The sequence below is a fragment of the Equus caballus genome, chromosome 16, assembly GCF_041296265.1.
Source record: "Equus caballus isolate H_3958 breed thoroughbred chromosome 16, TB-T2T, whole genome shotgun sequence".
Taxonomy (NCBI): Eukaryota; Metazoa; Chordata; class Mammalia; order Perissodactyla; family Equidae; genus Equus; species Equus caballus.
Window position 1 is genome coordinate 58,745,459 of NC_091699.1, and position 13,945 is coordinate 58,759,403.

The window sequence follows — 13,945 nt, forward strand, 5'->3', positions numbered from 1 at the left end:
GAATCTAAAAAAACCCCTCCAAATTCAAAGAAAAAGAGAGCAGATTTGTGGCTGCCAGAGGCAGGGGGAGAGGGGCAGGGTAATTGGAGAAAGGTGCTCAAAAGGTACAAACCTTCAGTTACAAGGTAAGTAAGTACTAGGAATGTAACATACAGCAGGATGACTATAGTTAACAATGCTGTATGGTATATTTGAAAGCTGCTAAAAGAGTAAGTCCTATACGTTCTCATCATAAGGAAAACAAATTTTTTTGTAACTATATGAGGTGATAGATGTTAACTAAACTGATTATGGTAATCACTTCACAATATACACACATGTCAAGTTATTATGCTGTACATCTTAAACTTAAATAGTGCTGTATATCAATTATATCTCAATAAAACTAGAAGAAAAACAAAAATCTCAGAATTAAACTTGAAGCTGTGTGGTTCCCTCCTGAAAACCCAGTGCTGCCACTGAGAATGGGGTTCCCCTCTAACCTGGGCCACTCCAGTCAAGTACAGCCTGGGGCAAGTTTCTGGAGCCCTCAGACCTACTCCTGGGGCAGCACAGACTGGAAGCAGACTTTTCTAGTCACTGGCCAGCAAGTCCTGTCTGGTGGTCATAAGTGCCAAAACCAGAGGTAAGCTCCTTTGTGTTTACCCCATGAAGACATTTTTATCTGCTTAAATGGATGCTTTCTTAATTGAGAAATAAAGTGAAAGATAAGATATGGGTTTAAACATGCTTGCCAATCAAAAAGAATATTAGATTAAAAATACATTTAAATCAGGATATTAATGAGCTCTGATCTAGAATTTTGGTGTTAAGACCAAAGCTTATGCATACATCCCCACCCACGCCAGCAAAATCCAATGGGCACCTAGAATTCCACCCTCATCAGGGTGTAAGGAGGCACCCATCAACCCTGCTGGAGTAGTGTCAGAGAAGACCAAGTAAGGAGCAGAGACTTCCATCTCCAACAGCTGGTAATGAGTCCCTTCTTCTCCCAGCAGTGTCAGTGGAAAACACACGGCTAGCTTGGACTTTCCTCCTTATCCAGCAGTATCGAAGTGCTCCTCCTCTCCCCGCTGGGGTGGTACCAGAGGAGGAATAGGAAGAGTCAGGGCTTTCACCATTGCCCAGTGGTAAAGACAGCAGTTCAGCTCACACGCTCCGCTTCGGTGGCCCAGGGTTTCCCCAGTTCAGATCCTGGGCAGGGATGTAGCACCGCTCATCAAGCCATCCTGAGATGGTGTGCCACACGGCGGAACCAGAAGGACCTACAACTAGAATAAACAACTTTGTACTGGGGGGACTTTGGGGAGAAGAAGGAAAAAAAAAAGAAAACAATTGGCAACAGATGTTAGCTCAGGTACCAATCTTAAAAAAAAAAAAGTAGCGCTAAGAGAAAAATCTGTAGCACTAGCTGTATACATTAGGAAAGGAAAAAAGTCTCAAATCAATAATCTAAGCTCCCCTCCAACCTCCAAGAACCTAGAAAAAGAGCAAAATAAAGCCAAATCAAGCAAAAGGACGGAAATAATAAAGAAAAGAATAGAAATCAATGAAGTTGAAAACATAAAAGTAATAGAGAAAAATCAATGAAACAGAGCTGGTTCTTTGTAAAGGTCAAGAAAATTCAGAAACTTCTAGCAAGAGTGACAAAAAAAATAAGACACAACTTACCAACATTAGGAATGAAACAGGGGATATTGCTAACAGGGATACTGAAACAGGGGCTATCACTTCAGACCCTGCAGGCATCAAACAGGCAATAAGAGAATACTACTACAAACAACTCTGCACATAAATTTGTCAACTCAGATGAAATGGATCAAATCTTGAAAAACAAGACCCCAACAACTTACTCAATAAGAAAGAGATAATCTGAATAGCTCTACAACTATTAAGGAAATTCAATTTTTAGTTTAAAAACTGCCCCCAAAAGAAATCTCCAGGCTCAGATGATTTCACTAGAGAATTAACACCAATTCTACACAATCTCTTCCAGAAAAGAGAAAACACTTCCCAATTTATTTTATGAAGCTGATACCAAGCCAGATAATGCCAAAAAAGAAAACTACAGACCAGTATCACTCATGAATACAGATGCAAAAATCCTTAACAGAATATCAGCAAATAGAATGCATCAATACATAAGAAGAATTATATACCACAATCATCAGGTTTTCTAGGGATGCAAGGCTGGTTCAACATTCAAAAATCCATCAATGTGGGGCTGCCTGGTGGCATAGTGGTTAAGCTGGCACACTCTGCTTCAGCAGCCCAAGGTTCGCGGGTTTGGATACTGGGGGTGGACATACACCACTCATCAAGCCATGCTGTGGTGGTGACCCACATACAAAAATAGAGGAAGATTAGCACAGATGTTAGCTCAGGGACACTCTTCCTCAGGCAAAAAGAGGAAGATTGGCAGCAGATGTTAGCTCAGGGTCAATCTTCCTTACACACACACAAAATCCTTCAGTGTAATCTACCACAATAACAGGCTAAAGATGAAAACTCACATGATTATATCAATTGATGCAGAAAAATCACATGACAAAATTCCACATCGATTCTTAATAAAAACTCTCAGAAAAATCAGAATACAGAACTTCCTCAACCTGATAAAGACATCTACAAAAAAACCTACAGTTGACATTATACTTAATGGTAAAAGACTGAATGTTTTCCCACTGGGAACAAGGCAAGGATGTCCATTCTCACCACTTCTATTCAACATACTTTTGGAAGTTCTAATCAGTGCAATAATACAAGAAAAAGAAATAAAAGGCAGGCAAATCAGAAATGAAGAAATATGTTATTTGATGACATGTTTGTTTATGTAAAAAACCCCAAGAAATCTACAAAGCCTCTTACAACCAAAAAGTGAGCTCAGCAAGGTCACAGGATACAAAAAAAAAAAAAAAAGTGTATTTCTATATACTAGCACTGAATATTTGGACACTAAAATTAAAAATATAATACAACTTAAAGAAAAAACACTTAGATGCAAATCTAACAAAATATTAAACAGTACTTGTAAGCTGAAAACTATACGACCCTGATAAAGAATCAAAGACTCTTTAAATAAATGGAGAGACATACTGTGTTAACACATTGGAAGACTCAACACAGTATAGATGTCAATTCTCCCCAAACTGATATACAGGTTTAATTCAATTTCTATCAACATCTCAGCAAGATTTCTTGTAGCTATAGATGAGATCATTATAAAATTTATATAGAAAGACAATGGAACTAGAACAGCTAAAACAATTTTGAAAAAGAAGAAAAGTTGGAGGAATCAGTCTATTCTATTTCAAGATTTAATATATAGCTACAGTAATCAAGACTGTGCAGTATAGGCAGAGGTACAGACACACAGATCAGTGGAACAAAATATAGAACTCAAAAAGAGACCCACACAAATATGCCGAACAGATTTTTCACCGAGATGCAAAAGAACTTCAAAAAAGGAAAGATAGCCTTTCCAACAAATGTAGCTAAAGCGATTAGACACCCAAAGGCAAAAAACTGAACCTAAGTCTCTCATAAAAAAACTACCTCAGAATGGATCATAGTCTTAAATGTAAAATGCAAAACTACAAAACTTTTGGAAAAAGAACAGGATAAAATCTTTGAGATCTCGTAGTGCTAGGCAAACAGTTCTTAAACTTGACATCAAAAGCATGATCAATAAAAGGAAAAACTGATCTACTGTATCTTATAAAAATTAAAAACTTTTGCTCTGCAAAAGACCCTGTTAGGAGGATGAAAAGATAAGTTACAGATAAGGGGAAAGTATTTGCAAACCACATATCTGACAAAGGACTAACATCTAGAATATATAAAGAATTCTCAGAACTCAGTATTAAAAAAAAATATATCTAATTAGAATACAGGTGAAAGATATGGAGGGATATCTCAGCAAAGAAGATACACGGAAGGAAAATAGCACATGAAAAAATGTTTAATATCATTAGCCATCAGGGAAATGCAAATTAAAAGCACAATTAAATACTACTACGCTTACCAGAATGGCTAATATGAAGAAAAATAGTGAAAACATCAAATGCTGGTGAAGATGCAAAGAAACTGGATCACTCATACAGTGTTAGTGAGAATGTAAAATGGTACATTTACTCTGGAAAACAGTTTGGTAGTTTCTTAAAAATGTAGATATGTAGGGGCTGGCCCCTTGGCCGAGTGGTTAAGTTTGCGCGCTCCGCTGCAGGCGGCCCAGTGTTTCGTTGGTTCGAATCCTGGGCATGGACATGGCACTGCTCATCAAACCACGCTGAAGCAGTCTCACATGCCACAACTAGAAGGACCCACAACGAACAATATACAACTATGTACTGGGGGGCTTTGGGGAGAAAAAGGAAAAAATAAAATCTTAAAAAAAAAAAAATGTAGATATGTAACTACCATATAACCCAGCAATTGTATGCCTGGGTATTTATCCTAGAGAAATGAAGACTTATGTTTACACAAAACCCTGCCTACTAATGTTTATAGCAGCTTTATCCAAAAGCCCAAACCCAGAAATAATCCAGATGTCCTTCAAAGAGTGAATGATTAAACAAACTGTGGTATACCACATCATGGAATACTACTTGGTAATAAAAAAAGAACAAACTATTAATACAAGCAACAACATGGATGAGAATCCAGAGAATTATGCTGAGCAAAAAAAGCCAATTCTAAAAGATCACATATTGTTTGATTTTATTTATATACATTCCTAAAATGACAAAATTTTAGAAATGAAGAACAGACTAGTGGTTGCCAACGGGCTAAGGACAGGGTGGGGATGGGAGGGAAGTAGGTGTGGTTATAAAAGGGCACCATGAGGCATCAGCCCGGTGGTGGAATTTTTCTGTATCTTGACTATACCAATGTCAACATCCTGATTTTGTACTATAGTTCTGCAAGATATTAATATTAGGGGTGGGGGTAGAGAGGACTGGGGATCTCTGTGTGATTTCTTACAACTGCATGTAAATCTACAGTTATCTCCAAATAAAAAGTAGAATTTTAAAAAGTTAATCAAACTGAATCTACTTCAAATCTGTTCTGGCATCTGAAATAACTACTGTTTCCAAGAGTCTCCTTGCTGTATTTTTGCAATTTTGTTAGCAGCCCAAAGGTTAAAGTTTTCTGAATTAAGCTTAAGTTTTGCAAACATTTGGGGGAAACATACCTAGCATCCTGGGCCAAAATATCTGCCAAAACAAACTTGCCTGCAGAAATTTCATCAAGGGACATGTATTAATTTACAAAATAATTAACTGTTTAGCTGGAGTTGATAAATTTTTGCTAATATTGCATATGAATTGAGGGGTTTTGTTTGTTTTATTCTTGTTCAGTTCCCTTAAATTATCTATTTCCTTCCCAACAGCTATGGGGTATTTCTTTCCTTAGTTAAAAAAATTTTCACCTATAAAACAGGGGTACATTTTCATCAATATTTAAACAAAAAGGCAAAGTTTCCTCACTTCCCATCCCAATCTTCTCCCCAGAGAAAAATCATTGTTGTCAGTTTGAAGTCCTTCCGTCAGATTATTTTCCATGTATTTCTAGACAAATGTACAGTTTTGTGTGTGACATTTTTTTTTTTACAAAGATAGGCTCATACTGTTTATACTGTTCTTCAAATTCCTCTTTTCCCTTTAAAATGTCTTGGAAATTTGTCTGTATGTTTAGATCTAATTTAACTTATCTTTTTCCATTGCCTTGTAGTATTCTGTGGTATTGATGTACCATAATCTGATTGCCTGCTGACACTTCTGATGGTTCCAACTTTTGCTTTTGCAAGCAAGTGTAGCCATCAGTGAAATCCCTCGTACACATTTCTTTGGGCACACACAAGGATATTTCTCTAAAAGAGAAACCACAATTAGAACTGGGGCTTTGAAGGCGTGGCCAACATTGCTGATTGGCTGAACCAACACCTGTTCCCACCCATTTCCAATCATTTCCTCTCCTGCCTCTCACAAAAAAGGCTGGAAAAGCTAGAAACTTGTTTTGCTTGCAATGAGGGGTGGCCATGTGACCCAGTTCTGGCCAATTAAACATCCGCAAAAGTTTGCTGGGTAGTCCCTAGGAACGTTTTTGCTTTCCAGGGTAAAAGGGAAGACGTGACTGGCACTGTCCCTTTTCTCTGCCCTGAAGGTGGCTGTAGTGTTTGAAGGGGTGGCAACTATGTTACAACACAAAGGAAAGCCAAGAGAATCACAGAGGTGTCAGCCCTGATATCAATGAGTTTGCTGAACCAAAGCCAGCCCTAGCCTACCTCCTGTTTGTTATGTTAGAAGAATAAACTCCTCTCGATTTAAACTGCAGGATAAGTCTGGTTTTCTGTTACTTGCAGCCAAATGTGTTCCTAAATGGTTCAGTACTAAATTACACTAAAAAGTCTGTACTTTACTCTCTTGAGAACAAAAGTCTCTAAGAATATCCATTTCCCAAAACTTTTATATGCTTTGAATATTGTCAGTCATTTAAATGTTTAACCAAGCTGACACATGAAAATGTTTCATATGAAGTGGAGCATCACTGCATACATTTATTAGGCATTCAGATTTCCTTTTTTATGACTTTCTTGTTCACATCTCTCATCCACTTTTCTACTGTATTGTTTGACTTCTTATTGATTTGTAAGAGTGAATTTCCAGATGGCAGTGCAGGCTGAGTTAAACTCACAGGGCTATCTGTCTCTGCATCTTTACACTATCAATCAAATCAAACCAAACACAACTAAGAAATAAATTTCCTGTGACAGGCCAGGCTGACAGTGACAGTTATCTCTGAGTGGTGCACCACCACGTGGCAATGTGTCAAGAAGCAATTCAACTCGTGCAAAACACCACAGCCCATACTTAGTAGTTCCTCTGCAAATCTACACCTAAAGAAAAGTTTATGGAATACTGACACACCAGTGAACCAGGCAGGGTCCTTAATGTACATCATCTCATTTAACCCTCATATCAAACCCAAGAGGCAGTCATTATTATGTCTATTTTACAGAATAAATGATGAAAGCAAACTTTTAAAACCAATAGTTTCTTACTAGTATGAAAACTTACAACATGCCAGGCCCCATATTTAAAAACAAAATGATTGTTTACCTAAAATTAAAATTATGTGAAATATACTGTGCCTATCTAAATACAACAACATGCTTAAGCCAGAAACACTGCTGAACCTGTTTAGTGGTTTACGAATCTGAAGAAGCTGTTTCAGAGTTTGGCTCTAAGGTTTATTGCCAAACCGTAGTTAACCAACATTTCCATTTTTTAAAGTGAAAAACTAAATCGAGTAGGATTTTAACGCTTCAGCAAGAAGCACCGACTAGCTGGCCACCCCACCCCAGAGCAGCAGGTAAGGAATTCCTCTAATCAGTTAACAACCAGCCAGGCTGACACTAGGAAACAAACAAAATAAGCTATTCAAGACGATAAAAGATTGTCATGAAAAGCAATGTAAACAAGTTGAATGGAAGCACCATCCTTGAGTATTTGTACGTTGTTTGGATTTTGGATAGACTGACTCTACTTTAAAAAGCCTAGCAGCTCAAGGAAAAAAAGTTAGGGAGGCTCCTGCTCCTGGAGTCAGGTGGGGGGCAGCAGGAGGGCTGAGGCCCTAACAAATATTTCCTTGCTTTATGCCACACCTATCCTCATAAGAGCTGTGGATTCTGTTCTCTGGCAAAGCATCACACAAAGGACTCCGTCCACAGTGGGTGAGGAGCACAGGCATCAAACCTCCCTGATGCCTCTTTCTAAACCCTTCCTGAGGGACCTACCCAGCCCATGACCTGCAGGTCAGGGCCCCAAAAACTGACAGCTCTATGGCAGGAAGGCCAGACCACGCAGGCCCTGCCCTCTTGGGCCCCAGAGAGACATGGAGATTCACCTGCAGAATCCTCTTGTAGAATTTTTTAGCCTGTTTTGTAAAGCACAGAAAATGACGAGAGGAGTTTGAATTCTAATTTTACACAAAAGAAAACAAGTCTGCAGACACACGGTGTTTATGGTTTACAAAAGTGCAAATGGGTTGACAAACCCTCAGTCTGAAAGCACCTCTTGTGGTTTCTTGCATTTTCCTGTGGGCTTGCCCAGGGGTCCCTGTGCAGGGAGAGGCAGTGGAGTGTCCCCCCACCCCCATCCCGCTTCCTCAGTAGGGCTGTACACCCCACCCCACTTGCACAGCAAGGGAGCTAACACATGGGGAAAAAATCTCTCTCCTGAGGGTTGCCTGTGGCCAGGCCAGGCTTGGAGAGGAGAGGAGGGCCCTGGTGGGCTGCTCCTGACCTCAGCCCAGGTGTTTGCAGGGCCACACAGCAGCAAAACAGTGAGGCAAGCTTTAGTCACCAGACCGAAACAAGCCAGATTCTTTGGCCCTTCAAAACAGTCTGTCGAAGCCTCAGGACAACTCACTAGAAGGACAGTAAGCAGGGCACGTGACAGAGGGGGACACCAAGCCTCAGAGAGGCGCAGAGACACAAAGAAAAAGAGCAAAAAGGAAAGAGAAGACTGTCACGGGGCCAAAATTGGTGATGGAGCCAAAATCTGCCAAAATCAAACCAGGCGCTGCAGCACAGTGCCAGCTCTCTGGGAAGGGACACAGCTGGCACCCTGAGGGCAACACGAGTGCTGGTTAGAGCTGGGCCCTAAAGGGGCCCAAGAAGGCCTTGCAAGTGCTCCCAACAGGTTGGTGTCACGAAACAGCAAGGAACCAAGAAGGGGGGATGGCTTCGCACTGCCTCGCCCCCCGAGCACTTGCAGAACTAGACACACTCAGGCACACGGCCTTACTGGTGCACACATACGGCACACACAGGCCCATGGTCAGGTGCACAGATGCACACACCGTCTTCTTGTATGTGGGTGCACACACACTCCCCCCACCTCCCAGTCGATGGACACAACATATTCAATCTGCAAGTTGGGTGGCGTAGGCACACAATCACACACACACAAACTCCGTCAGCAGTGAACACACATACACCCTCTCTGCAGGCTCAGGCTCCCCCTCAGGCAGGCACATGCACACTCCACAACCCCTTAGGCAGGTACACATGACCCTCTAGACAAGCTACCTACACAAACTCAGCCTGTCAGGAAAACACGCACTCACAGTCTCTCGGTCAGGTGCACACACACAACATGTAAGTAAGTGCACATACACACACTCACAACCCGCCAGGAGCACACACACGCTCACAACTTCTGTGTCGGCGTGAGCGCAGACACAAACTCGCAGCCTCCCGGGGTCACCCGCACACGCTCACATCCTCCTTGTGAGATGCACACACACCCTCCCACCGTCTCTGCAGGCGCAGGCACACTCGCACGAGCTCGGCGGCCACACGCACACGCACAGCTGCCCTCGGGCGCACCCCCACCCACGCACCCTCCCCCTCGGCCGCACCCCTCCCCCAGGCCCGCGCCCGCGCCGGCAGCAAACTCCGGCGGCGCGGGCTGCGCACACGCCCCCGGCCCGCCGCCCGCCCGCGCCCCTCCTCACCTTTCTCGCCCGCGCCCGGCGCCCGGCCCTCGTCCTCCTTGGGGTTGGTCACCTGGGTGATGATGGCCGGGCCGTCCATGGGTGCGCGGCGCGGCGGCCACCCACGGGCCCGGCCCCCCGCAAGCCAGGGGCGCGGGGGCGCGGCGCGGGGGGCGCGCGGGGCCGCGGGCCGGGGGGGCGCTCGCCGCCGCCGCCTGGGCGCGCCCGCCGCCCGGCCCCGCGCTCCGGGAGAGGCGGCCCGGGCCCGCGCCCCAGCTCCCGCCGCCGCCGCCGCCGCCGCTGGGCTCGAGCGGCCGCCGCCTCGTCACCATGAACCCCGGAGCCGCGCCCGGGAGAGCCGCGCACGGGGAGGCGGAGCAGGAGGCCGGGCGCCGCGGGAAGCGGGAGCGGGCGAGGGGGAAGGAGCGAGCGAGGAGCGAGGGCGGGAGGGCGGGAGAGAGGGAGGGAAGGAGGGAGGGAGCGAGGGAAAGAAGGAGGGCGGGCGGGTGGGTGTGTCCCGGCCCGGGGACCGGCCTCCGCCGCCGCCGGCGCTGCCCGCCAGCCTGGGGGGAGAGGGGTGCGGGGTGAGATGGAGGCGGTGAGTGGAGCGCGGGAGGGGGCGTGCGCCCCTGGGGTTGGGGGGGTCCTGGGAAGATGAGTGAGGTGAGGGCTTGGGGTGTCGGGGATTCCCGAGGGGTTCTGGCGGGAGATGTGTGGGTCCTGGAGTGTATGGGGGTGCCAGGGGAAGAGGAGTGGGGTGAGGGGCCTGGGGTGTGAGGGATGTGGGGAGGAGTCTGGCAGCTGAATGGGGAGAGGGGCGTGCGGAGGATAAGCAGGAGCCCGCGGGGGTGCGGGTAGGGTTCGGCGAGGTGTGCGGTGTGGGGCCCCAGGGACCAAGGTGGGATCGCATGGCTGCGGGAGTGAGGATGGACCCTGAGGAGGGGTGTTTACCGGGGAGGAGGCAGGAGGAGTATGGGGTAGCTGTGTGGGATGGGTGGGGGGAGTCCCTTGAGGGTGTCTTGGGGGAGACGCTGGGTGAGGCGCGTCCGGGCTCAGAAAGAAGAGTCAGGGACGTGGGTGCGGAGGGCAGCGGTGTGCGCAGGGAGAGGCACCTAAGGAGTGGTCCCTCACACCGAGGCAGGCCGCGGAGGGGTCCCGGGCGCTGGTGTGAGTTAGAAGCCGGAGGTGCAGGAGATTCGGAGGGAGCCGGGGGTGCGCGAGGCGGAAGGGTCCCAGAGTGTGGAGAACCCCATGGGATCCGGGGATGAGGGGCCCGGGAGCGAGCGGGGTCAGGAGGAGGCGTTTGTGGACCGGCCTGGAGGCTCTAGGCGTGGGGCACCGGCGGAGCCCGCATCAGCCTTGGGCCCGAGAGCCCGAGTGCCGGGCGGCGGGTCTTCGAGGCCCCACCTCCTGGCACATAGGCGTGTCGGCGTCGAGGGGGACCTTGGCAATGGGCATCTCCGAGTGCTCTTCAAGAAGGGGGCCGGGGGAGCCGGTCTTGGGCTGAGGAGAGGAAGAGGCCTGTGGCGGGCCGAGCTGGGCAGGGACTGTGCTTCTGAACAGCAGCCAGCTACAGTCAGGCCTGGGGCGACAGCCAGAGCCTGAGCACGACGGGAAAGTGCCCCCTCAGCCTCAGAGAGTCGGAGCCCTTTCGCGCCCGCGCCTTCTTGTTCCAACTTGAAACCACACAGGCAGCCTTGTACGCCAGGGGGCGGGGCAGTGCCGCCGCGGGGCGGACCCGGGGGCGGGGCGGGAGCCCTCGGCGCGCTCTCCACCAATCAGGAGCCTTTGGGCGGGCCTGTGGAGCGTGACGTAGGTGGGCAACGTGAGAGGGCGGACAGCGGCGTAGAACGCCCTGCCTCTCCGCGCCGGGTTGCGCGCGCACTTCAGGCCTTGTAGGCATGTCCAGCCCGGTCGTGGCTGAAAGGAAGCGAGGCCAACCCTGGAGCCTGGAGCTGATTGCAGCGAGGGCGCGTGCTCACCGGGAAACCAACAAGCCTCTCCGAAGTTTTAAAGTACACTTTTGGGAGCGCCTGTGGCGAGGGGCAGCTCACAGACCTCGCTGGTCTGTGCACCAGGCGGAGTCCAGTGAGGGTCTTGGTGTGGGGGACAGCCCTGAGACAGCGCTCCTGTTGCTGAGGCAGGTGGGAAAACACTTCAGGGGAGCTGCTGTACAGAGTAGTTAGGCAAACTGTGGATGTTTTGACCCAAAATCCAGGACCTCAGGTGACATCCTGGCTCTGCTTGTGGGTGAGTCCTGGTGCCAATTGCTCTGCTCTTCTAACGGCGCCTTTGGGAGGCCAGTGAATTGTCTGGGGCAGCCGAGCCATGAAGGTTGAAGTGAAGGGCCCTTTTGGTTAGGAAAGCAAGCCCTAGTGTAAGTAGCCCAGGCTGCGGGGCATGCCCTGCCCAACCCTCCCAAGTACGGAGCAGATTATGGCCCGATGGGACCCGGGACTTCCTGTGTCCAGCTTCTATTCTTCACAATTGTTATGAGGTTATGGCTGGCCCAGGACCCGGTAAATTACAATATTCTCTGAATTCAATTTTTAGGAACTTTTGAATTCTAAGAGGTTATAGAGGGATCTTCCAAAGATACCTGTGGGGGAATTATGGTTCTCCTACAATTCTTAGTGTATAAGCACAGAGATCAGCATCCCTGCTGCCTGGCTGATGAAGCATCCCGTTAGCCAGGGCAAGGTGATGGGAGCATTTGGACTCACTAATCCACGTGCTTGAGGCCTGGATTCCTTTTGGGTGGGGGATTTCCAGAGGTTCTGCTCCCTGAGCTAAGGCTGGAAAGGAGCTCAGAGCTCAGAGGTACAGGGCCAAAGGAAGTGGTTTTCATACAGAGTCTCTCTTGTCTGGCCTTTCCTGTAATGGTGACCCCCTAGGACCGTCCAGTAAAATTTTCCGTTACCTGCATCCTCCACTGTCCTCAGCTTCCTGAGATCACCTCCAAAAACAACAAAAATACCTTCACCCAAGTCTTTGTCTCACACTCAAGGAAGAAAATACCTTGCTATCTTTTAAGTCCATCTTCCCCTTCACATTCTGTTCAAAGTTTCAATTTATTATTTATTTCATAAATATTAATAGGAATCAAAGAAAACATTTACCCACAGCCCTGTCACCCTTCTTAAATCAATCTCTTTTCCTCCATTTCTCCCTGACTTTGCCTATATGTTGACGTAATTTTTAGGTAGCTATAAAAAAATCATGGTTAAAATTAGAAAGTGAGCATTTTTCCACATGGTCACATCATCATTATAACTACCATTATAAATGATTGCATAATACCTCACTGAATGAATCTTAGGTAAGATAGTATCTTGGTTTTACAGATGAAGGAAGTATTCAAGAATTGCTATTGGGGGGCTGGCCCAGTGGTGTAATGGTTAAGTGCACACGTTATGCTTTGGCGGCCAGGGGTTCGCTGGTTCGGATTCCAGGTGTGGACATGGCACCGCTTGGCAAGCCATGCTGTGGTAGACATCCCACATATAAAGTAGAGGAAGATGGGCACAGATGTTAAGTCCAGGGCCAGTCTTCCTCAGCAAAAAGAGGAGGATTGGCAGCAGATGTTAGCTCAGGGCTAATCTTCCTCAAAAAAAAAAATAAATAAATTTGCTTTAAAAAAAAAAGAATTGCTATTGGGACAACTGATTATTCATGAGGAGAAAATAAATATTTACCTCAGTCCTTACAGCATATCAAGATGGATCAAATAATTAAATTTAAAAATAAATAAGTATACCAGAACAAATAGGAGTAAATGCTTTTTTGATCTTAGATGAGAAAGGCCTAGGAGTGACAAAAATTCTAGAAATTACAGAGGATAAGATTGATAAATTGGGTTACATTTGTTCATTCAGCAAACATTTATTGAGTGCCCGCGATGTGCTAGGTTCTGTTCTAGACATGGGATCTCAGAGTTGTCAGAAACAAGGGTGAGGCAGCTGGGCTATCATACTCTCACACTAGTCAGTCATAGCTAAGGGCTGTCATGGGGACCTTAAGCTCCCAGGCACTTTGGGCTCTCTCAGAATGGGAGCAAAGCAGTCCCAGTGACCCGAGGACCGGTGCCAGCCCTTTGACGTCAAAGCACATCAAGCCCCAGAGAGGGAGGCACAGAAACAATAAAAGGGATCTAAAGGAATCTATACAGAGCACCTAAATGTTGGCCAAAGTCACGTTTCCCAAACTTCTATCATGCAGTGTCCTTGTACCACCTGCACCATTATTTAATGTTTTTCTTTAAATTAACTTAGTTTTTATTTGAATAGAATTCTTTGAATAGAAAATCAATGGATAAAATCTTTTTTAAAGAGACAAATGGAAAATGTCGGAAGGACCATGACCCTAAAAAGGAAGAGCTACACAGAGTGAGGAAGCAGAGACTGGGATACAAGGGCAGGGGGACGTAGGACTAGGGCTGGTGAGC

At 46.6% G+C, this 13,945-nt stretch overlaps 1 protein-coding gene across 2 annotated transcripts in view; it reads right to left on the reverse strand.

The window, feature by feature from the left end:
• Window positions 1–9,726, reverse strand: part of CTDSPL (CTD small phosphatase like) — a 111,592-nt gene extending 101,866 nt beyond the window's left edge. The window contains exon 1 of one of the 2 annotated variants that reach the window (XM_023620742.2): window positions 9,523–9,726. In XM_023620742.2, coding sequence (XP_023476510.1) covers window positions 9,523–9,601 — 79 coding nt within the window. In that variant the 5' untranslated portion in view covers window positions 9,602–9,726. The remainder of the gene's footprint in view (window positions 1–9,522) is intronic. The other variant, XM_023620743.2, reaches the window with a different exon arrangement.
• Window positions 9,727–13,945: the final 4,219 nt, after the last annotated feature.